Genomic DNA, 26,509 nt, shown 5'->3' on the forward strand with positions numbered 1-26,509 from the left:
TATCCCTAGTTATCTGAAATTCATCAGCCAAATAGGATAATTCATAAATCTAAAGATCAATATATTGTTTTCGGCGCTTTCTTTTCTTTCAAGCATCACGTTCGTTTGATTAAAATGAAGATATGCAGTAGTCTGGGTATTATAAGGAAACTTAAACATACTATCCCTGGATCAATTTTGAAAATCCTTTTTCACTGCTTGATCCAACCTTACGTTTCTTACTGTTCAATAGTATGAATATCAACCTTTACTTCACTGTTAAAACAACTTTTTATTGCTTAAAATAAATCTAAAAACTTCATTCAGGAAACTAATTGTTCAGGAGTTATCCTATTACTTGATTTCAATTCATTGTATATTTTTTACTATATTCTTTGCTATATGTACTGTATATTTACTTTGAGCTTTGCTGGAAAAAAAAAAAAAACAACAAACAAATGACCGTGGATTGTCAGTTAAATTGACATATATTGATATTTCTTCGTTAAGGTTTTGATAATTTTTCATCTAAGAAAGTAAAAAGGTGAAAACATTTCAAGCCTGTTTTAGTGAAGCTCAAGTTGTATTCTTGTCTTTGGAAGGCATAGGGGTTATTAGCCTTACTCATGTTAATTTTTGCTCGTTTTGAGTTTGACTGAACTATATATTGTAATTTTTGTTCGTTTTGAGTTTTACTTATTTAATTATAGTGGATTGTGGTAGTCTTACGCTTGAAAGATTATTTGACTTTATTTTTGCTCATTCTTGGCTGTATGGAACCCTTTACTTTTCTTTGAAAAATTTGTCTTGTGGAAAAATTTTTTTAAATTAATTTATGTTCGTTTTCTTATTGACATAGTCTTTTTCATAGAAGAAACATATTGTATATCTTTTCATTTCTCTTCTGTAAGAATCCATAGTATGGATTGGTTTTTGTATATTGGAGAAGGTTTTTCAATAATTTTTTTATCCTGACGAAAAAATTATTTTTTAATTTAATTTTTATAGCTGCTGAAGTTGACCTGAAAATGAAAATTAGTATTATTCTGAAAATATTTTATCTATGACCTTTGACAACATGGATACACTTACACTCTTTATATTTATTTACATTGTAAGAACAGACGTAGCAATAGTAGTATCCCCAAAAGGTCGTTCTCAGATGCGTCTTATTGGGAACTATTTAACACAATGCCTTTTGATTCATTTTTAGAACAACATTTAGTTTTAAAGTAAAACGGGCCAATTGCATAATTGTGGGGGTTGACATGCCTGACGTCCGTAAAGAAACAGTTGCTGACCGTTCTACTATGCTGAACAAAATGGCTGTCTCGAAATTTTGACTGGATGCGTTTGGAAAATGAGTGGGCATGAAAGAGGGACTGCTTGCCCTCTAGTCTCTTGTAACTCGTAAAAGGGGTACCAAAAGGCTGGTTTCGAAATTTTTTCGGCAAAAAATGGCCATCTCAATGGGCCATACGAGGTTTGATGGGTGGGGGGTATCCACTCTTTGATCACTTTGAGTCTTAAAAAGGGCACTGGAACTTCTGATTACCAATCCAATAAGCAGTCTCTAAAGTTTATGGAATCAGCCTTTCTATGCCCCCTTATATGCCCCCAGGGTATTATTTACAAGCCTTGCCCTGAGAGCTCTAGGGGGTTGTACCTTTCAATTACATTAAAAAAGAATTGCCATCTAAAAATCTGGATCGGATGGGTTCGGGGAAATGGTAGAAGCGGGAGGTGGGTTAGTTGCCCTCCAATCACTTTGGACTATTCAGAAGAATACAAGCCCTTTCAATTTACAATCGAATGAGCTCTTGTCGAGGTTTCTACGAAAAGAAATGGTCATTTCAGAATTTCTGTCAGATACATTTTGGGGAAAATACTAGGTATGGGGTGAGGGATATCCACCCTCACATCATTCTGGAACTTAAAAGGGGCACTAAAACTTTTGATTACCAATCCAATGTTCCCCCTTCGAAGTTTAAGTTATCACCCTTTCTATATATACTGTATATGCTCCCAGAGAAGAGCTTACAACCCTTGACCTGAGGGCTAAAGGGGTGTTGTCTTCCACAAAGCCATAATTTCCGGTATTTTCAACTACATAGAACAAAATTAATATCTCAAAATTTCGGTTGGATGTGTATGAGGAAAGGGTGGCGGTAGGAGGGGGGTTAGTTTCCCTCTAATCACTTTCGACTATTAAAAGTATCAAAAGCCACTTCAATTTTTAATCTAATAAGCCATTTTAGAAGTTTCTTCGACAACGAATGGCCATCGAATAAATTGTATTATATGAATTTTGGGAAAATACGAGGTTCGGGGGAGGAGTTTCCCTCCTTCTATCACTCTGAATGTTAAAGAGAGCACTAGAAGCTTTGATTAAGAGCTCGATGAGCCGCCTCCGAAGTTTATACGATGACCCTTTCTGTACAAAACTTAAATGCCCCAAGGGCACAACTTACAACCGTTGCCCTGAGGGAAATGGAGGGAAGAGGTTGTCATCCTCAAAGACTTAATTTCCAGATATCTCAACTATGTTGAAAAAAATGGCTATCTCAAAATTTTGATTGAAATTTTTTGGGGAAATAGTGGGCGTGGGAGGGAAGTTAGTTGCCCTCCAATCACTTTTGACTATTAAAAATGGCACTAGCCCTTCCAATTTCTAATCGAATGAGCCCTTTTCTAAAACTTCTATTCAACAGTTTCTACGACAACTCCTTCGATACGAAGTGCTCTGGTCTAAACAAAAAAAAAAAAAAAACATAGAAAAGTAAATAAATAATACACTGTGCTCACATTGCTTTTTAATTAGGCAACCCCATAGCGCTGCCTATGATTCCGAATGAACAAAATTCATCAAATTCAGTGTTGCCTATCAAAAGCTAGCACATAAGAGAACCTTGTTGTAGAGTTTTCAAGATCAAATGTACAAAAATGTATTTTAATTTTCTTCAAAAAGGAAGATCATGGATGCATGTTTGTCTCAATTTATGTTTTTGTTTTGTTTTTTCTTTGTAAGGGGTTATTGCATCAACTCGGTGGTCCTGGTTGTCAGACGGCTCATATTATTCCTATTGCCCTTTTTAGGTAGCCAAAAGTGCCACAGTAAAATGGGCTCCATTTTGGCACTGATTATGGTAACCTGAATACATATAGTGCGTTTTGATTTAGTTCAAAATTCTGAATATACCTTGAAATGTTCGCTTTAATATCCTTAATAATCTAAAAAACTAAGCTTTTTGAGGGAAGTAAAGAGCGAAGTCAGGACTTTAAATAAACAAAAATGGTTAATTTATGGTCTATTTAACAAATATCAAAAATCTAGTACAAATAAATCAACTGACGATATTTTTCTATGTTTATAGGATTATAGAAAACTAGCGCTTTACTTAAAACACAGAACAATATAGAAGTTTTAATACAATAAACGTAAACCATTTATGAAAACTTTTTGCAGTGTAATAATAAAACATTTTAGGGACATTTAATGATTATTTTGTAGACATGTTCAAAATAAATCCATCTTGATAGTATTAGGATTATATACTAGCTTTAAAATTTGTCTAATAACTTAAAATTCTCAATTTTATAGAGAGAATAAGTGGGTTTTCACAGTTCATATTATCGTCTATTTGTTGTACATAACCAATAATACTAAAGCGTGTGTATATAGTCACTTTTGATTCCTAAACCAATATTCTTTTTTTACTTGGCTTTTGTGTCAAACAGTTCGTGGTAACGAACTGTAGTAAGGAGCGACCCGGCTCAATAGTAAACGAAGCTCTAAAAAACGGAATTTTGATGTTAAAGGATACATCAAAAGAATTGGATTTTCATGCTGATTTTAAATATATAAGTTTCATATTATGAAACTTATATGGTTTACACAGTGTTGGGTAATATTATGGTTCATTATATGGTTTATGATGGTTTCATTATATGGTTCGTTCATATTATGGTTTACACAGTGTTGGGTTTTCACAGCTGACATTAGAAAAACTTTTTTTGCGCATCAGAGTAGTCATCTGCCCAAAATTTTACCATGGAAAAATAATTTCGAAAAAGCTCTGTAAAGAACACAAAAAATAGAGACAAATGTTGACATTACTGGAAAATTGTGTAAGGTTAAAAATTGAAAGCCTAAGGGAAACCTACCGAGCCCCCCTCTCTATACCTGCCTACATTATAGCTTTTATTCCTTGTCATAATTATTAAAATGTAATCTGCATTCCATCTTGTTGGTGTTATTTTAGGAAATTTTGTGAAACATATAGCGACTTTAAATTATGACCGAAATTTGACGCAATACTCTCGTTTTTGTTTTCAATATATGTTAAACAATATTAAGCGTCACAAAGTCAGATGATTACAAAAGCGTCCTATTATTTCAAATATTAAATTGAAGTTGATTTATTAATTCTGTTGGATCCCCGTTTTCCACGCCTGAATATTAATTAGAATTTCCCAATTTCGATGGCTCTTATTATTTTGTATTTCACCTGATTTAAATCCATGTAGCAAGCAATTTTGAGAGACGCAATATGCATGACTAAAAAGATTTGTGATCATTTACAACTGCTATTGTTACCAGTTTCTAGTCACCAATGTGGCAATTTGCTCAGTTTTTAATATGGTTTTAATTTCAATCTCGGCTATATTTGTTCTTTTAAACGGAGTAAAGTAAGTAAACTGAATTTTCTAAGGCTAATTTGTCATCCACAGCCATTCGTAGGATTTATTGGGGGTAGAGGGGGGGTTGTGCTTGAAATAAAATTAAAATCTAAGTTTGAAATTTAAAGTGAGAGCTCATAGAAGGAACTCATAGAAGTCTATTTAAGGCTTAAAGAAGTCTATTTAAGTCTATTTAAGTCTATTTAAGTCTATTAAAGTCTATTTTAGGCTTGCGCACATATTTGGTTAGACCTGTACCCAGGACTTTAACAAGACGATAAAGGAGGGTTGTATAAATCATGGGTAATATATTTACCAGTCTTAGTGAAACTAAATAGGCCACATTTTTTCAGTTTAAAAAAAAAATGTAGTTAAAACTTGGCCTCTCCCCTATCTTTAAGGGAAAAACCCTGGTATATTTCGATTCAACTTTACCTTCAATATTTCCAGAATAAAATTTAATGAGGAGGGAGGTGCAAACTGGACTTTCCCCTACAAAAGCGAAAGAAAAACTATTGGAAATGTTACAAATAATTTAATTTGGAAGATTTCTCGTTATTGAATACTTTCATTTTATTTAATTATAACAAACGTTTTGAAATACTTAGAATCAGCATGAAGGTAAATCCTTTTGGTTCACAATAAAAAACTACATTAATAATTACATTAAAGAACATTAAATAACTGCATTAGAGCTAATAACTAACATTAAATAACATTAATTTATTTACAATCAGTAACTACAATAAAAAACTAAATTTGAAGCTTATTTCAATTATTCTAAATCTATTGAGGAGGAATTTGCAGTTTAAAATATTCTAAATCATTAGTATGTTAGCGAAAATAACAGGAAAAGCAACTAAGAAAGTCACTTTTGGTGGAAAATAAATAACTGCATTAATAATTACAATAAAGGACATTAACTAACTACATTAAAGAACATTAAACAACATCAATCTATTTAAAATAAATAACAACAATTATGAACTACATTTGAAACTTATTTCAATCGTTTTAAATCTATTGAGCAGGAATCTGAAGTTCAAAATATTCTAAATCATTAGCGAAAATAACACGAAAAGCTAGTAAAAACTATAGTTAATATAAAAACGGTTTAGTAAAGCAAAGTTGCCTTATTTTTTCATTGAGGTTAAATTTTTATCAAAGCAACCGTAAAGAAAGAGTGAGAGTGAGAGTATATAGAACTATGGTGGCAGTAGTAAGAAGTAATTATGATTATTTTAATTTGTTTACATACTAGCCGGCAAGGACTATGACAAAATGGAGAAAAAATAGACCAAAATTTAATAACCCTTTCACAACTTATGTCTAACACATTACAAATCCCAGAAAAGAGCTCTACGGTTTAAGCCTAGTTCCAGAGACTTTTCCGGCTTGAGAATCTCCCCAAAATCTTTCCTTCTCCATATTTGTATTCAATTTTTAGTTAATAAAAATTCTACCAAAAAATCCTACCCTTAAATACAAAAGTTTTCCAATACTTTACAAAGGGCGAAAGGCTTTCCCAAAAATCTTCACGTATTAGGGAAAAGTAAAAATAGTTTCTTGCCTGGTGTCCGTCGCATACTTCTTTCGTCCTTCCACTGGTAATCCATCACCTTTTACGACTTACCAGATGTCCAAAACCTAGCCCTGTGCACTCAGGTTATGACTAAAATCTAACAAACGACAAAGAGAGATAAAACTCCACAAAAAAACCTCAAACGAGACTGCGGCCATTAGAGAGAAAAGAAATGAAAGACTAAAATAACGCGGATATTTTGCCTGTATCTAAACTAGGCATCCTCAGCACACGATAAAAATAAAAAACACTAAACTAAAAACAAATAAAGCCACCACCAATAATAATAAATACAATTGTCGCTACTGATTCACGTAGGAAAAAGAAGCTATTAGAGTTACTTCAATGAGAACATCAAAGCAACTTTGATGAGTTGCTTTGATGGTATTAGTATTTTCATTGAAAAAAAAAAGACGACAAAAAAAACTTCCTCCCTCCCTTAGTCATGGAAATTTGATGAAATTGATTTTCTTTTCCCCTAAACTGTCAAAAACTGTCTTTTGGTTTGACTCCCCTATCCCCAAAGTCCAAATCAAAGATCCACTTTACCTCTTTCCCCAGCACTACCTGAAAGTTTCAACCGGATCCCTAAACAATTTCTGAGTCCTTCCAGATAATTCAAAAATACTAGTTTACGTACCAACCTTTGATTTACTCATAGAGGCCTGCTGCTTCTAGATTATAGTCTTGTGGCAGTTTTGGAATCTTGGACGAACAAACTGTCTCCATGAGTTTTTCTACTGAAAGCCACTTGTGAACAATGGCTAAATTGCGGAATTTAGGTCCATTGTCCCTGGGGCTGTTATGTTGGCAACTTAAGGGTACGTTTTAGACATTTTCACGTTCTTGAACAAAATCCATATCTACAAATGTAGATTAAATTTTATAAGACTTCCAAGGGGGATGTTTGCAGTAAAATAGAGCACGTCAGAGGTTAGTTTCCTTCAAATCATTTCTGGTCCTTAAAATGGGCTTTCAGAAGTTTCAATTCTCATTTAAGGTTTCCCTACCAAGATTCTATAATTATTCTTCCTTGAGAGGTAACTGAGAAAGGAAAAAGAGTTGGTTAGATTTTATTTGGCCCTTTGTTAGACTCTATTTTGGGGAGAATCGTTGTCTTTTTCTATTTTTATTTCTATAATGGAGTCCTCATAGCCCGAGGACTAAAATGAGAAAATTAGATGTAAAAAAAGAAAATATTTTAGGCCCTCTTTCGAGCCTTGTTTTTTTAAGGGTGGGTGAGGGTTTCCCATTGAACATATTTTTTATAAGTCAGATTCATTTTGGCCGAAGGATTTCTGTATTTAAGATTAATCCCGCTTTCTATGGCTATAAGGAAAGAAAGGTTGAGATAATTAGGGCATGTTCTACGGATGAAACATGACAGGTTGTCGAAGATTGTCCTTTTTGGCCAACCGTCTAGGACTAAGCGGAAAACAGGTGGGATGGGAAGATGTCATAAAGAAAGTTTTAAAGGAATTGGGAACATCTTGGGAAGGTGTTAAGAGGGAGGGTTTGAATAGATTAGGATGGAGGACTAGCGTGCGTAGCTGTGTTGACCTCAGTCGGTTTCATACTGCAGTGATTTGTTAGTAGTCGTAGTAGTAGTAATATTGCCTGTGACTAAAAACATTATGGCTAATTCCCTTTCCGCTGCCAAAGATAGATCCTTTTCGGTCCAGAGAGTAAGCCTAGAAAATTTAAGATCAGATCAGTTCTTCTCGGCCTCGGTGTGAAACCTTAAGCCGATTCAATGAACAAAAAGTAAAATTCCTCCAGCTTGGTTCTCTGTTATGAAATCCTGTGTTTTGATTTACATTTTTTTTTTCTTACATCTATGAACTTAGCTTAACTTTCCTTTGTTTTCAGGTCAGAAAGTGCCACAGATGTTGTAAATAGTCCTAATGCTTTCGAAATATTTGACGATTTGACTAAGTCCAGCAAGTATGATATTAGGGAGCATCCTTTGAGCAAGGGGCCACTTCGTGTGGGGGTTTCTGTATCAATAAATGCTCTTGGTGAGTTAGAGCCAACAAGAACTGTAAGTACTCATATAAAAATATTTCATATTTAAGTAAACAGCATGTCAACATGCTGTCAACATGCACCCCTTGTCAACATGCACCCCTTGCCAACATGCATCCCATGTTTTACATTTAAGTTTAATATTTGTATAGCACTGCTTCAGTAATGATAATCGTCCCTAAAAAGTGCACTCCTCCAAATTTTTCTGGGGGGAGTTGTCATAAATCGATTATAAGGCCATCATTTCCACGGTTTGCTGAGGGAGTGCTTTGCGTTCATTGTCAATATTCACAAAAAACTATAAACAATGAGATTTGATAATGGTATAAACATACAAAATCACCTTTCTTAAGCTGAATTTAAATAGGTATGATTGTTTAACTTGATTCTTTTGTTAAAATCATTAAAATAATTCTGAAGTTACTTGTGTTTAGAATCCTTAAAGTTATTAAGACTCTAGTAAGTTTAATGTTGCCTATCGTTATTAATTCCTTATGAATATTTACTTCATTTTAGAAAATGGGGTAAACAATCCTGGGAAGCAAGTTGTATTGATTGAAAATTAAATTATATCATTAAAATAGACAGGGGAGTAGCTCCAGTATTTTTGTTGGTGGAGGGGACAAGAGGGATCATATCCAAAAAATCAAGGAGCTTGGGCTATATAATAGTTTTTTTTCAAATTACTCGAACATGGACCTCGATTACTCGGACCCCGAACATGAAGAAGACTGCTCTGTCCTCAGATTCCTAGTTTTTATCATGAAGTCTTATAGTCCTTTACGAATACTGCGAATTCTATTTAAACAACCTTTGTCTTTGTGTTTAAGCCACACTCATATTTCAATTGCTGGGACAGAACGTAAAAGTTTAAGTATGTATTGTTATCAACACTCTTTCTTTGGGTTGCGATTACTATTAGCCCAGGTTGCTTCTTACTTGCAGTCAATTACCATAAACTGTTTGAAAAGAGACCGTAGCCCATTGAAACCTCAATTTTTGCCATTCTGTGCCACAAGTAGCATTTTTGGCTCAAAATAGGGCCAAAATGCTATGCAGCGCTAACCAAGTCGGATATTTCAAGATGTATTCGTATAGTCTTGTACGTATAGTATCGGCTGGCGTTTTCATAATCATAGAGACGCGTGCAGCAACATATATATATATATATATATATATATATATATATATATATATATATATATATATATATATATATATATATATATATATATATATATATATATATATATATATATATATATATATATACGAATAAAAAATAACGTAATAGAAATATACGAATATAGAAGTTAGTTTTGTAAGTTTAAATAACCGAAAAATTGGAGGGCAACAAGGCCTCCTCCTCCGCAAATTTTTCTCAAAATTGTTTGGCCAAAACTAAGAGAAAGCCATTTAGCCAAAACAAAGAATTAATATCCAAATTTCATTTTAGTAATTTATGTGTGAAGAGCCAAAATCAAACATGCATTAATTCATAAACGTTCAGAAACCAAATAAAAAAAAACTATTTTTCGTTACTGGCAGTAAGGAGCGACATTAAAACTTAAAACGAACATAAATTACTTCGTGTATGAAAGGAGCTGTTCCCTTCTCAACGCCCAGCTCTTTACGCTAAAGTTTGACTCTTTCTCTCAATTCTAATTTATTAAACAGTAAAAAACTTTAGCGTAAAGAGCTGAGCGTTGAGAAGGGAACAGCCCCTTCTATAAACTATTTTTCTCAACGCCCAGCTCTTTACGCTAAAGTTTGACTCTTTCTCTCAATTCTACTTTATTAAACAGTAAAAAACTTTAGCGTAAAAAGCTGAGCGTTGAGAAGGGAACAGCCCCTTCTATACACGAAGTGATTTCTGTTTGTTTTAAGTTTTGATGTCGCTCCTTACTGTCAGCAAAGAAAAATAGTTTTTTTTTATTTGATTTCTGAACGTTTATGAATTAATGTATGTTTGATTTTGGCTCTTCACACATAAATTACTAAAATGAAATTTGGATATTAATTCTTTGTTTTGGCTAAATGGCTTTCTCTTAGTTTTGGCCAAACAATTTTGAGAAAAATTTGCGGAGGAGGAGGCCTTGTTGCCCTCCAATTTTTCGGTTACTTAAAAAGGCAACTAGTATTTTTAATTTTTAACGAACGTTTTTATTAGTAAAAAATATACGTAACTTAAGAATTAACTTACAAAACTAACTTCTATATTCGTATATTTTTACTATTGTATATGAGGGGGTTTGTCCCCTCATTAATACCTCGCTCTTTACACTAAAGCTTAAATTTTGTCCCTATACTTTAAGAATGACCCCTGAATCAGAAAGGCTATATAATAAATAGTTGAAACTACTAAATATACTTTAACGTAAAGATTGAGGTATTTAGAAGGAGAAGAGCCCCTCATATGAGAAATAATCTTTGTTCGTCTTAAGATTTAGTGCTGCTCCTTACTTCCAGTTGAAAAAACTTTTTCATATTTAATTTTTAATTGTTTTTTTTTATAATAATGCTAGAAAATCCTGCGCCCCTTCATTGAATTTTTCTTCCCCCATGACGTATTTCTCCGAGGAAAGATCCAATCACATAGCCCCCTCCGCTCAAACCTCCCCCCAAACAAGAAGATCCCCTTGAAAACGTCTGTACACTGCCCAAAAACCATTACTGTATGTAAACACGGGTCAAACTTTGTAACTTGCAGCCTCTCCCCCGGGGACTGTGGCAGAGAAAGTCATCCCCAAAGACATAGTTATCATGTTTTTTCGACTATGCTGAACAAAATGGCTATCTCGAAATTTTGATTCGTTGACTTTGGAAAAAAAGAGCGTGGGAGGGGGCCTCGGTGCCCTCCAATGTTTTTGATTACTTAAAAAAGCCACTAAAACTTTTGATTTCTGTTTGAATGAGCCCTCTTGCGACCTTTTAGAGCCACTTGGTCGATACGATCACCTCTAGGGAAAAAAAAAAAAAACAAAAAAACAAATAAACACGAACCCGTGATTGGTCTTCTGGCAAAAATACGAAGTTCCACATTTTTGTAGATATGAGCTTGAAACTTTTACAATAAGGTTCTCTAATGCCCTGAATGGAATAGTGTGATTTTCGTTAATATTCTGTGACCGTTAGGGGGTGTTTTCCCTTATTTTCTAAAATAAAGCAAATTTTCTCAGGGTCGTAACTTCTGATTAAATAAAAAAAACTAATTTTTTTTTAGCTGAAAGTAAGGAGCGACATTAAAACTTAAACTAACAGAAATTACTCCGTATATGAAATGGGTTGTTCCCTCCGCAATCCCTCGCTCTTTACGCTAAAGCTTTTAATTGTTTTAAAAAATAGAATTGTGGCAAAGAGTCAAACTTTAGCGTAAAGAGCGAGGGATTGCGGAGGGGACAACCCATTTCATATACGGAGTAATTTCTGTTCGTTTTACGTTTTAATGTCGCTCCTTACTTTCAGCTAAAAAAATTAGTTTTTTTTATTTAATATCTGAACGTTTTTGAATTAATGCATGTTTAGTTTTGGCTCTCCTCACATAAACTATTAAAATGAAATTTGTATATTAATTCTTTTTTTGGCCAAATGGCTTTCTCTTAGTTTCGATCAGACGATTTTGAGAAATAAGGGGTGGAGAAGGAGGTCTAGTTGCCCTCCAATTTTTCGGTTGCTTAAGAATGCAATTAGAACTTTTAATTTTTAACGAATGTTTTTATTAGTAAAAAATATACGTAACTTAAGAATTAACTTACGTAACAAACTTTCATAATCTTATATTTTTATTATGTATACGAGGGGATTTGTACCCTTGTTAATACCTCGCTCTCTACACTAAATCGTAAGTTTTGTCCCAATTCTTTAAGAATGACCCCTCAATCAGAAAGGCCGTAGAATAAATAGTTGAAATTACTAAAAATACTTTAGCATAAAGAGCGAGGTATTTATCTCCTCCTAAATACCTCGCTCTTTATGCTAAAGTATTTTTAGAACCCCTCATATGCGTAATAATCTCTGTTCGTTTTAAGTTTCAATGCTACCCCTTCCTTTCATTTGAAAAAACGTTTTCATATTTATTTTTCATTGTTTTCTTATAGTAATGCTAGAAAATCCTGCGCCCTTTTCATTGAATTTTTCTTCCCCCATGACAGATTCCTCCAAGGAAAGATCCTCCAACATAGCCCCCCTCCCCTCAGACCCACCCCCAAACAAAATAAAATCCCCCTGAAAACGTCTGTACACTTCCCAATAACCATTACTATATGTAAACACTGGTCAAAGTTTGTAACTTGCAGCCCCTCCCCCAGGAATTGTGGGGGAGTAAGTCATCCCCAAAGACATAGTTATTATGGCTTTCGACTATGCTGAACAAAATGGCTATCTCAAAATTTTGATTCGTTGACTTTGGGAAAAAATGAGCGTGGGAGGGGGCCTAGATGCCCTACAATTTTTTGGTCACTTAAAAAGGGCACTAGAACTTTTCATTTCCGTTAGAATGATCCCTCTTGCGACATTCTAGGACCACTTGGTCGATACGATGACCCCTGGGAAAAAGAAAAAAAAACAACAAAAAACAAACAAACAAATAAACACGCACCCGTGATTTGTCTTCTGGAAAAAAAATACAAAATTCCACATTTTTGTAGATAGGAGCTTGAAACTTCTACAGTAGGGTTCTCTGATACTCTGAATCTGATGGTGTCATTTTCGTTAAGATTCTACGACTTTTAGGGGGTGTTTCCCCCTATTTTCTTAAATAAGGCAAATTTTCTCAGGCTCGTATCTTTTGATGGGTAAGATTAAACTTGATGAAACTTTTATATTTGAAATCAGCATTACAATTTGTTTCTTTTGATGTAGCTATTGATATCAAAATTCAATTTTTTAGAGTTTTTGGTTACTATTGAGCCGGGTCGCTTCTTACTACAGTTCGTTACCACGAACTGTTTGATGAGTAAAACTAAATTTGATGAAACTTATACATTTAGAATCAGCATAAAAATCTGATCCTTTTAATGTATCTTTTAGTATCAAAATTCCGTTTTTTAGAATTTCGTTTACTATTGAGCTGGGTCGCTCTTTATTACAGTTCGTTACCACGAACTGTTTGATATCTGTTATAAAGGTTAGAAGTATGAGCAAAACCTTCTATGACCGGCTTCCTATAAAAATATTGATTAATAATGATGAAATTAATAATGATGATAATGATGATTTAAAACAGCAATAGTAGTTGAAATGATAGCAATAGCAAAAAAATACAAGAGCAAATAATATAATTACTTTGTTGTAGACATTTACGTCGCAATTGACCATCAGAGAAGTATGGACCGACAATCGACTCTCTTACGCCCAGATTCCCAACCACCCCCCTGTAATAATAGGAGAAGCAGATTTAGCAGATAAAATCTGGAAACCAAGTATTTCAATCGCCAATGAAATGGTTTCTTCAATGGTAACTATTCCCATGTCCAATAAAATGGTTGAAATTTTTCCAGATGGCAAAGTCATCTATTCTTTCAGGTAAATATTATATTTTCAATCAATAAAGTGCAGTATATATTCTTGTTTATATTTATTGTCAATCATACAGTTATTAGCGTCAAGTTCGTGTCCTCAGTTTAACTTTTCAAGCTTAGAAACTTCAAAAACAGAATAAAAAGTATTGTTTGACAGTGGTTCCCCTTGAAACCATCTAAAAAGGATTTCTACTATTTTTAATAAATATAGTAGATTATAGCAATATAATCTACTATATAAATATAGTAGATTTAATAAATATAGCACCTGTGTGAACATCAATAAGCTTATATGTTTAATAGTTTAAAGTTTAAATAATTATCTTTAGATTAATCTTTAAATTATATTTAAAGATAATTATCTTTAAATTATCTTATATTAATCTTTATTTATCTTAAATTATCTTTAAATAATAATTTAATATATAAAAATTATCAATTTAATAATTTTAATAATTATCTTTAAAAAAACTATCTTTATAGTTTAAAGATAGTTTAAAGGTGATAGTTTGAGTTGGTTTAGTTGATACTTCCACAACCATACCAATCCTAAAAATCAGGACGAATTGGGAGCTTATTTTTTAAATAAAAATACTTTTATATGCAGTTTTTAGTAATAGAGAGTGTCCAATTAAAAAAAAGAGGGGGGAATCTGCGAAAAAAGCTGAAGATACATAGCACCAAACGGCAAGAGAAGACATAGCTTTCCTTAGAATGTAGTTATATTTGGTAATCAACCGATTGTCTAGGATATACTTTGAACAGATTTTTAAGGAAATATTTAGAAAAGAAGAGGGGAAACTAGATTTGCAAACTCTCAAACTGCGTAAAATATTAAATATTTTAGATTTTTTCATAATCTTGATATTTTGTGGATCTCATCAAAAACCGTACTCTGGTAAAGTAGCACCGCTTGAAATTTGGAATTTGTAAAAATGGGGTCAGAAAGACTGGGCATAAATTTTAAGTGTCAAATAAAAATTACCCCTTAGATTCCCCCCCACACCCAAAAAGATATATATAGATATATATATATATATATATATATATATATATATATATATATATATATATATATATATATATATATATATATATATATATATATATATATATATATATATATATTTGTATCCTGTAATATTTCTTTTTTGTACAAAAAACTAAATCCCCAGCCCAAGATTCTGAAAATACTTTTCCAGTATCTGCAATGAAAAAGGATGATGAAAAATCCCCCCCCCACTTAAAATTTTGTGAATTGGTTTTTCTGGTTGGAATCATTAGACGTTTTTGTAGTTTCGTTTTGATGACCTCTAAGTAGAAATTTAGAATGCCGATCTGAATCGCATGGAAATTTACCAAAGACCTCTTTGCTTATTTACTATATTTATGTACAGTTTACATTTGGAAGAGTATACGGTCCTAAAGTGACGGGGGTGGCTTCTTCCCGGAAAATACCCACCCCCCCACGAAAATTCATACCTGAGAATTCACCCCCCAGAAAAATTCCCCTATGGAAAATTGCACTGGGGAAAATCCAAGAAAATACCGCTCTAGAAAATTCCACACTTGTGAAATTGAACAACCACAGAGAAAATACAACAAGTACCTCAAAAAGTCGATCAGATGTAAAGTCTAAGGAGTAAAAAAGAGCACATATGAAAAACGGTTCTAGAACAAGGACTGGTTGTTCTTTGATCATTTCCGCCTTAAAAAAAGGACTAGCCTGGCTATCTGGCTTATTTCTGTCATCATTTTAACTAAGTTATTTTAATAAACAATATAAGTAGGTGATTTAGATAAACAACTGAACAGAACTTTCAAATTGCTATCTAACGAACATTCCGAATTATCCGAAAGAATATGGGGGGACTTATCCGTGGGATTTTTCATAGGGGTAATTTTCCAGGGGGAAATTTCACACGGGGTGGAGGGCTTCAACGAGGGGTATTTTCCACAGGTGAAATTTTTGGGAGTTTTTCAGCGGGTAATTTCGTGGCGAAGGGGAAACCCATAGCACCCAAATGAAATCAGACACATTTTTTAAACTTGTGGATTCAATTCCATGTATTCAAAGAACTGCCGATGACGCCCAGCATTTGAGCTAACAATTTACACTTATAAAATTTATAATGAATTTGGAGTACATTTACTATCAAGATTAAAGACAAGAGGGCAGTGCACCTCTGCTGTAGGGATTCAAAAGGTGTTATATGACACTGTCTGCTGCAGCGGTATTTATGAATGGTTTTTGAACAAAATGCACACAATAAATTGGACTTGTTTGCGTTCTTTCATCCTGGCTGGTTCTCAAGATTTTGCTTTTTCCAAAGTTTGCAATAGCATCCTTTATTAAATTGCAGAAATATTCTAAATTTCAAGGGATTGAAATCAGCATTATACTTGTTCTTATTTTTCTATAAAATATAAACTGTACAAAAACAAAAGTCCGGGCCATACGAAAGGCAAGTTGTCCAAGAATGGGGTGAGTATATCGTAAGGATACATTTAAGAGCAATGTGAACCTCTTTGGATGGTGTAATGAGGGAAGCCTTGAATAAATTGGGCTAGAGGAGGAGCATGCGTAGTGATATTGGCCTTAGGTGGCTATTAAATTATTTTTCTTCTTGTGGGGTAGCTGTCTATTCGTCTCGGAAACCAGACGCAACATCTTAATGTTTGGGTTTCTTATGAACAGAGGTGAGAGCTTATTATTTTGCTTGAGAATAAGTAAATTCTTGTCCTTTTTACTATGATTCTCCACTTCGTTTCGTTGAATATTGTAGAAGCCTTGAAATGAGTTAGGGGCCTCTGGGTAAGACTTCTGTAACTGCCACAAAATAATTTTTTTGGCTGGCCAGCTTTAGGTTATGGTAGCTAGCTGAAAATACAAAACAAAATACGAATATAGATTTTGATTCTTCTAGTTTTGGTTTTTATTGAATTTTGTTTATCTTCTAATATTGAGTTTTAATGTTTTTTATTGGTTTATTTTTCATGTTGACTCTACACATTGCTTTGGTTTTTTTCGTCTTTCCAGGTTTTTTAGCATTTTCCTTGAAATTTTCCGTTCGCACTGAAAAAGGGAGGCGGCTTTCCCCTTAGAATATTCGCTTTGTTTTTTAGTATATCCGTTGGCTTTAAAAAAAAATTTCGATCGTTTTTTTTTAGAATTTTTTTTATTATGTCAGACATATGCGGTTTAAGAAATTATCAAGATACATACAAAAATACAAAAGAATCTTTGTTTAGACGTAGTTTGGATGAAAGAAGGGGATCCCTACCCAGGTCTATATGTGGATTCATCTCTGCCTAACTGAACTGAAATATGGTTTTGACTAAATGAACAGAAATGAACATAATATGAAACTATAGCTGTAGCCTCAAAAATTAAAGTAAAGAAAAATAATTAAGTGACGATTGTAAAATTGGGCTTTCCAACGAAGAAAAGCCTGGCAGTGTGAGCTATATTTAAAGAAAAATACTATAAGAAGAGAATACTATAAGAATAGAATAAATATAATATAAGAAATAAGAATAACAGAATAATAATAAGAAATATAAAATATTAATAAGAACTGCGAATAAATAAGAATACTATTGGAGAAGGATACTATAAGAAAAGAATAAACATACTATAAGAAATAAGAGTAATCAGATAATAATAAGAAATATAAGATAATAATAAGAATACTTAAACAAATACAAATTAGAAACAATAGGGAAATTTTTCAAGACAGTGAAATTCAATTTAGTGAATATTTTGGCCCTGTATCAATTTTTTTTTAATTTTCGCAATGTAAATATATATATATATATATATATATATATATATATATATATATATATATATATATATATATATATATATATATATATATATATATATATATATACACACACACATATATATATATATATATATATATATATATATATATATATATATGTGTGTGTGTATATATATATATATATATATACATATATATATATATATATATATATATATATATATATATATATATATATATATATATATATATATATATATAAACTTACATTAAAAGTAAAAATTAAATCAAAAATATGAAAGAATCGAATGGGAATTTGGCAGCAAGAACAGAAACTATTTTTGTTATCTAATTTCAGGATCCGTTCTTCTATTTTCTGTGCAGTTTACCTGATGAAGTATCCCTTCGAAAGACAGTTCTGCAACTTATATATATATATATATATATATATATATATATATATATATATATATATATATATATATATATATATATATATATATATATATATATATATATATATATATATATATATATATATATATATATATATATATGTGTGTGTGTATATATATATATATATACATATATATATATATATATATATATATATATATATATATATATATATATATATATATATATATATATATATATATATATATATATATATATAAAAACTTACATTAAAAAGTAAAAATTAAATCAAAAATATGAAAAATCGAATGGGAATTTGGCAGCAAGAACAGAAACTATTTTTGTTATCTAATTTCAGGATCCGTTCTTCTATTTTCTGTGCAGTTTACCTGATGAAGTATCCCTTCGAAAGACAGTTCTGCAACTTTTACTTGGAAAGCTGTAAGCTATATTTCATTTTTACTATATCCTATTGCTCAATTACATTACATTTTCACCCGTAATAAATGTGAAGCTTATAGCAAAAAAAAGTGCAATAATATAAAATCCAGATGTTTGAAAACTGCTATGAAATTAAAGACAACATTCTGAACTCCCCAACTGAAAAAGAAACATTTTAGAATCAAATGCAAGAAGTGAAAACACTCAAACTTTTGAGCAAAATCATGAGCCGAAGCCCACTGAGTACCTGCCTCATTAAGACACCCAAGTTTGTTTTTTAAATAGGTCATACATTTTAATTGGTGACAAGAATTACAATAAATTTTATCTGAATAGGAAAATTTTACGGACACCTAAAGAGAGGGGGGAGAGGGAAATTTTCTCCTCTAGATTGGAAAAAAATACCTTTATTTTGGCATCTTTCATTAAAATCAAAAAAAATCGTTAGAAAAACAGCCCCTTAGATTTTGACAAATACAAAAAAACTCTTGACCCCCCTGCAAATTTTAGTAAATTTGTACAAATGAGAGGCTTACTTCATAATTGAGTAAATAATTTGCCGAGTTACTCTATTTTTACCACAGTCCAACCTGCTTTTTTTTTACCACATTTTTACCACTGCTTAAAGCCTGTTGTTGTTATCTCACATATGTTGTTTAGAATTGCTGTTTTTGAAGCTGTTGCTTACTCCAGATTGAAACAAAGAAACACTTTGAAACAAAAAGGCATGAAAATTGAGATGGAAATAAAATGAGAAAGTAAAATTAAGCCTTTGTAATTAAAATTGACGACAGTTTTTGAAATTTAAAAACGAGTAAAAGGCAATTTTGAAATGTAATAATACACAATACAATTTAACTCAATTGGACTTCTAGTGGCGATTTTATTTACCAATACAAAGAATTATTTACCAATACGTAAAAAGTTACCAATACATAAAATGTTACTAATATAGAAAGTTATTTACCAATGCATAAAAAGCTTACTAATGCATTTTTTTTTTACCAAATGCATATAAAGTTACTAATACGTAAAAAGTTTACCAATACAAAAGGTTATTCACCAATACATAAAAGTTACCAATATATAAGAAATCATTACAAAAAGTGTATATTTTGTTTAACCATACATAAAAAGTAATTGACTGAAGCAATTGAATTTTGTATTTCCAGTAATGACTTCCAATAGTCTAACATAATGAGTATTAGCGATTTGATTCTAAAGCATGAGATAAGCGATAGGTCTGTCTTCAAAACATTTTAAAGGGACAAGATATAAAGCAGTTAGTGAGTCGTGCTTATAGCAACCAATACCTGGAAAATAGAGCTATACTTATCGGCTTTTCATGGTGATTCAAAATACATAAAACATATTGAACTTAAAGTTGCCTACCAGAACCTAGAATCTACGTTTCCGAACAATGCAGTAAATAAAGGAACAAATAGAATATTCGTATTTGAAATTATGAAAATGTTTACCCAAATTAGGGATGAAAGACAAAACAAAAACTTCAACATTCAAAATCATCTCACTGAAAGGAATTCATCGTTTATTGTCAATAATTTAACATATTATAAATGGATAAATAGACAGATAGATAGATTTATTCACACGAAAGCTCAATTGGGCCATAGTGACATACATTAAAGAAGCGAAAAAATACAACCACAAAACATAGCCTGAAAAGACACTAAAACTAATTATTTAAGAGAATCATCATGATACCTCATACCTACCCAAACGAACTTCCCAATATTATTTATATTAAAATAACATACACTTTTCAAAATTTCCAAAATTCAATCTCTCCCCAAACCTCCCTACCAAATGTTTAACCCACAACTCCCTTAATTTCATCTCTCCATACATAGGGTAACTGAAATAGCACATGCAGTTCATAATATGATTTATAGTTTATCTATAAATCTGCCTCTATATAGATATTTAAATTATAGTTTGCAGTTTAAACTTACTAATTAATCAAGCAGATTTTTGTCAGTAGCAACCTTTAGTCTTCTTTATCCATTATTTACAAAGGATTAGTACTCCCTTTTTTTACAAACACTAAAATGAACCTTTGACTATCATCGCCCCCTAATTCGCTCCAGTGCCAAAGAGGAACTGCAGGAATCACTTCCATAATTGCTGATTAGAAGCAACGATTCTTATCCTGTTAGACATATCTTCTAGGGCTCCTTGACGATGAAGACTTAGTATTGGAATGGGAGACGGAAAAGGGACTAGATTTCGTTGGACACTATCCGATTAAGGAATATTATTATACTGGCTCGTCAATTAGCAATGGAACAGTAATTAGACCAGATGGTAAGAATTAGATCATTTAAGTTATATTTTCTATCATTTTATTATATATGATTATATATATATTATATATATATATATATATATATATATATATATATATATATATATATATATATATATATATATATATATATATATATATATATATATATATATATATATATATATATATATATATATATATATATATTATATATATATATATATATATATATATATATATATATATATATATATATATATATATATATATATATATATATATATATATATATATATATACATATATATATATATATATATATATATATATATATATATATATATATATATATATATATATATATATATATATATATATATATATATATATATATATATATATATATATATATATATATATATATATATATATATATATATACAGTTTCGATTTAGTCTTGAAAGTGATTAAATAAAAAAACTAGTTTTTTAAACTGAAAGTAAGGAGCGATATTAACTTAAAACGAATAGAAATTACTCCGTATATGAAATGGGTTGTCCCCTCCGCAATCCCTTGCTCTTTACGCTAAAGTTTTTAATTGTTTTAAAAAGTAGAATTGTGACAAAGAATCAAACTTTAGCGTAAAGAGCAAGGGATTGCAGAGGGGACAACCCATTTCATATACGGAGTAATTTCTGTCCGTTTTAAGTTTTAATATCGCTCCTTACTTTCAGTTTAAAAAACTAGTTTTTTTTATTTAGTTTCTGAACGTTTTTGAATTAATGCATTTTTGATTTTGGCTCTCCGCACATTAATTAGTAAAATGAAATCTGCATATTAATTTTTTTTGGCTAAACGGCTTTCTCTTAGTTTTAATCAGACGATTTTGAGAAATAAGGGGTGGGGAAGGAGGTCTAGTTTCCCTCAAATTTTTCGGTTACTTAAAAAGGCAACTAGAACTTTTAATTTTTAACGAAAGTTTTTATTAGTGAAAAATATGCGTAACTTAAGAATTAACTTGCGTAACAAACTTTTATGCTCTTATATTTTTTATTATGTATATGAGGGGGTTTGTCCCTTCGTTAATACCTCGCCTTTTACACTAAATCTTAAGTTTTGTCCCAATTCTTTAAGAATGACCCCTGAATCAGAAAGGCCGTGGAATAAGTAGTTGAAATTACTAAAAACACTTAGCATAAAGAGCAAGGTATTTATATCCTCCTAAATACCTCGCTCTTTATGCTAAAGTATTTTTAGAACCCCTCATATACGTAATAATCTCTGTTAGTTTTAAGTTTTAATGCTACTCTTTACTTTCAGTTGAAAAACTTTTTCGTGTGTATATTTTCATTGTTTTTTTTTATAGTAATGCTAGAAAATCCCGCGCCCTTTTCATTGAATTTTTCTTCCCCCACGACATGTTCCTCCAAGAGAAGATCCTCCCACATAGCCTCCTCCCCTCAACCCCACCCCAAACCAAAAAAATCCCCCTGAAAACGTCTGTACACTTCCCAATAACCATTACTGTATGTAAACACTGGACAAAGTTTCTAACTCGCAGCCCCTCCCCCACGGACTGTGGGGGAGTGAGTCATTCCAAAGACATAGTTAATATGGTTTTCGACTATGCGGAACAAAATGGCTATCTCAAAATTTGGATCCGTTGATTTTGGGAAAAAATGAGCTTGGGAGGGGGCCTAGGTGCCCTCCAATTTTTTTGGTCATTTAAAAAGGGCACTAGAACTTTTAATTTCCGTTAGAATGAGCCCTCTTGCGAGATTCTAGGACCAGTTGGTCAATACGAAGACCCCTGAGAAAAAAAAACAAAAAAAAACAAATAAACACGCACCCGTGATCTGTCTTCTGGCAAAAAATACGAAATTCCACATTTTTGTAGATAGGAGCTTGAAATTTTCGCTATAGGGTTCTCTTATACGCTGAACACGATGGTGTGATTTTCGTTAAGATGACTTTTAGGGGGTGTTTTCCCCTATTTTCCAAAATAAGGCAAATTTTCTCAGGCCCGTAACTTTTGATGACAAAGATTAAATTTGATGAAACTTATATATCTAGAATCAGCATAAAAATTTGATTCTTTTGATGTATCTTTTAGCATCAAAATTCCGTTTTTTAGAGTTTCGTTTACTATTGAGCCGGGTCGCTCCTTACTACAGTTCGTTACCACGAACTGTTTGATTGCACCTTTTCTGGATTTTATTAACTTGAAACTCGGTAAGATCTCAAATTAATTCAGTGACAGGTTTTAATTGTGTAACCATTCTTTGAAAACGTTTTTAAACGGACTGAAAATGTTGTAATCCACTGACCTATGTTTCTGATTATTTATATATATTTTGTAAAAATACATTTCTGTCAGTTACAATTTAAGTGTGACAAGCCACTTATTACGTAACCGTAATTAACAAGCGGAAGAGGGGAAGTTCCCTCGCAAGTGTAGTTGTACTTGCAGCTAGAGTCTCCCATAAACTGCGGAGATCAGGTGGAAAGGGGGTTGACGATTCCCTTGTTTATCGGGGCTCATCCCAAGATGGTGCCAGATGGACTAGTAAAGAATGCTGTGCTGAATTTTACCGCAAGGGCGAATCAAAAGGAAACGGGAACACCGATATCGTCAAAAATGATTGCACAGAAGATGTGGTAGATCAAGCGAAAGAAATTACTTGGTCTATGGCAGGGTCTGCTACTTGGCAAACCGAGAGGTAGATAGTTGCTGACACTTTTGCAGACATTTTGAAAGTTCTTGACTAATGTTATAAGAATTCAGTGCCCCTATCAAAGTTCGTTATATATGAACTGGATGAAGTCCCTACGATTGTTGGTGAGGCAAGTGCTACGCTAACCCAAAATGTAAACGATTTAAACCTAGAATTCAAGAACTTTGTGTCTATAGCTAAAGCACGGGGCCTATGCTGTTCCTTGTCAAGTAGAGCCCCAGACCTTGCTAATCCAGTAGCTATCAATCCTCAGCCATCTTATGCCGTTGTTCTCAAAATGCCAAAATCTCTCACCCAGATGCTCGTAAGCAGTGCTTGTTTTTGACAGTGTTTGTCCCGAATCAGCGGAAATAAGTGAGCTAAGAAAACTGAAACAGGACTGGGAACTGTACGTCAAAAATAAATCTTCTGCTGAGAAAATTGTTGAAAAATCGAAAGCCAGTAAGTCTGAGGTTGCTGCCATGCTCAAAGAGAAACTGTTTATTGCCATCCTGAAGCAGGTTCCACCTAAAATGACTCAAGCTGATGTAGAATAACTTGTTCCAACTGTATCAACTGCAATAGTAACCGGTAAGTTTGAGCATTCCAAAGTGTTTAAGCTGCATTTTGGGACCATAAAGGATCTTGAAGATTTTCTTGTGGTATCAGTTTAGGTCGGCTATGAGAGGCTGCCTGCGCAAGAGTTCAAATGTCTCCCAAAAAAGTGTTTTTAGTGCTATGGAGTTGGTCATACAGCAGTCGACTGCGTACTGATACTTATTTGTGGTCATTACGGTGCTTCTCGCCACACATCCACGAAGGATGACAGGTGAACAAAAGTTATGTACTGCATTTTGTGCAAAAGGAAAGGCCATACATGCTACAGTGAAAAATGTCCGGTTAATAAGGAGATATACAATGCTAAACCACTATCAAAATGATTCTAAAACCTTCCCACTCAAGGTGCAATGAAGAAATAAACCTAAATCCTCCATCTCTTATGCGTTTGTCTCATGGAATTCAAATGGAAATTTGCTAAATTGGTCTGTGTTTTTTAGGGACTTTTTATCTGAATGTGACATAATGTTTATTCAGGAGCACTTTGTAACTACTTTGAGCCTGAGCCTTTGGGAACTATCAACCAATCATAAAGTATTCTCGGTCACTGTCTGCCGCTTTCAGTCTTGTGGCCGGCCTTGTAGTGGTCTAGCAACATTTGTGAAGCCGTTTTTCCTTCGCTTATTTTTGAGTCAACAAGTGATTTTTTGGCAATTACAATCCAGGATTTTATTGTGCTAAATATTTATCTGCCCAAGAAACATCGATACGACAGATCTAAGAAACTTTTTCCCATTAGTGCCACTTGTTTATCTATAAACTTAATAAAAATAAAAGACCAGGGTCTATGCTATATCGCGATTGGTGACTTCAATTATGATCTAACAGATGTACTTAAGTCTTCTGGTGATTGTGATCGCTCAAGTATTATTTTTGGTATGTTCAATGATGATTCTGTAGTTGCACCGAAGAATGAGAGCTTTACTTACGTCCATAATTCGGGTAATACGTCTAATTTAGACCATGTTTGTCATAAGTCATCTGTAACTGTTTCAGAAGTTGTTGTGAGCGATTTCAATTTTATGTTATATCCCTTTGCTTTGTCTTTTAGTACTCTGATCAGTAATTTTGGCCCTTCTTCTAACCAGTTTCCTAAAAACCAATATGTTTTTTATGCTAATGTTTGGGACAGGGTGTCTCCCGATCTTTTTACAGAATCTGTATAATGATGTTCTTGCAAAAATTTGTATACTATTTAATTTGTTGACGCAGAGTTCAAAAAAAATGTGCGTGATTCTCAAGTTAGGCCTAATATTTATTGAAGCGAGCTTACTCATGCCGTAGCTCTCGCAGAAAATCGGTTGTACCTATTAGGTGAGTAATAGTTGGAACTGAAGAACACGGCTGATCAACCACTTATAATTTGCGAAATGCTTGCTTTTTTATTAAGTTTTGGCTTTCAGTTTGAATTGAGACCGATAAATTGCGCGATAGGTGGCGGCAAAAACTGTATATTTATATAAAACGCCAGTTTTACAAAGCAGCTTTCTCTGAATCGGAGTTCAGTTATTTCGTCTTGTTCGGGAGAATTTTGGTCTCGGCCAAAAAAAGTTGTGATTCAGTCTTGTAAAAGATATGCCATGTCAAATACCATCTTATATACCATTTACATCATGGGTGGAGCAGAAAAAAAGAATTTTCTGCTCCAGGTCCCTGTCTGCAAAATAATTACAAAGTGAAACTCTGAGATTTTTTTTTGCATACTTCATTACAGCCTGATTAGTTCTGCACTTGGTAAACTGAAAAAAGTCTAAAGGATTCAATGGGATTTCTGCAGAACATTTGTCGTCATATGGTAAACTGTTTATGGAACACTTAGTCTTCCTTTACCAAATGAGACTTAATCTTGGATATTTTTCCTGATACTTTTTTTGTTGGATGTTTTACTCCTATCACTAAAAAGAATATACCCCCTTCCGAGTGTTCGTCTTTTCGCTCAGTGACAGTTCCAACTTTATTTAGTAATATTTTTGAGAATTTGATGATTGACGAGTTGCGAAATAAATGTATAGTCTAAGCCAACCAGTTCTGTTTTCAGTCTCGCTTTGAGTGTGGTTATGCTATTTCTGCTTTGGTATCTGCTTTAGTTGATGCAAAAGAAAACAAGGTGAAAATATTGCTTTAGCTGCTCATGATGTAAGACATGCATTTGTTTCATTTCTCCACGAGGAGATTATATTTGATTAAGAGTTGGCCGGTGCTGATCCCTGCATCCTAGCCCTACTTACTGATATGTATGAAAATCTCATACTCATATTCTGTCTTTGATTGGTTATGCAGATGATGCGGTGAACCTGAACCAGTTTTTGCATATGCTGCAAGCTAACTTTATCAAGTTACAACAAAAATATGCCCATATCGGACTCCAGTTTAATGCTTAAGGTGCTGCTTTTAATTCAAAATCAGATGCTGGTCGGAACGTCACACTTGGTGAT

At 32.6% G+C, this 26,509-nt stretch overlaps 1 protein-coding gene across 1 annotated transcript in view; it reads left to right on the forward strand.

The window, feature by feature from the left end:
- Positions 1-4,486: 4,486 nt before the first annotated feature.
- Positions 4,487-26,509, forward strand: part of LOC136040811 (pH-sensitive chloride channel 2-like) — a 42,568-nt gene continuing 20,545 nt past the window's right edge. Inside the window, exons 1-5 of the mRNA XM_065725145.1 lie at positions 4,487-4,668; positions 8,111-8,282; positions 13,560-13,789; positions 18,352-18,434; positions 20,625-20,759. Of these exons, the coding sequence (XP_065581217.1) occupies positions 4,619-4,668; positions 8,111-8,282; positions 13,560-13,789; positions 18,352-18,434; positions 20,625-20,759 (670 nt within the window). The 5' untranslated portion in view covers positions 4,487-4,618. The remainder of the gene's footprint in view (positions 4,669-8,110; positions 8,283-13,559; positions 13,790-18,351; positions 18,435-20,624; positions 20,760-26,509) is intronic.

This window comes from Artemia franciscana, chromosome 21 (genome assembly GCF_032884065.1).
Source record: "Artemia franciscana chromosome 21, ASM3288406v1, whole genome shotgun sequence".
In the NCBI taxonomy this organism is placed as follows: Eukaryota; Metazoa; Arthropoda; class Branchiopoda; order Anostraca; family Artemiidae; genus Artemia; species Artemia franciscana.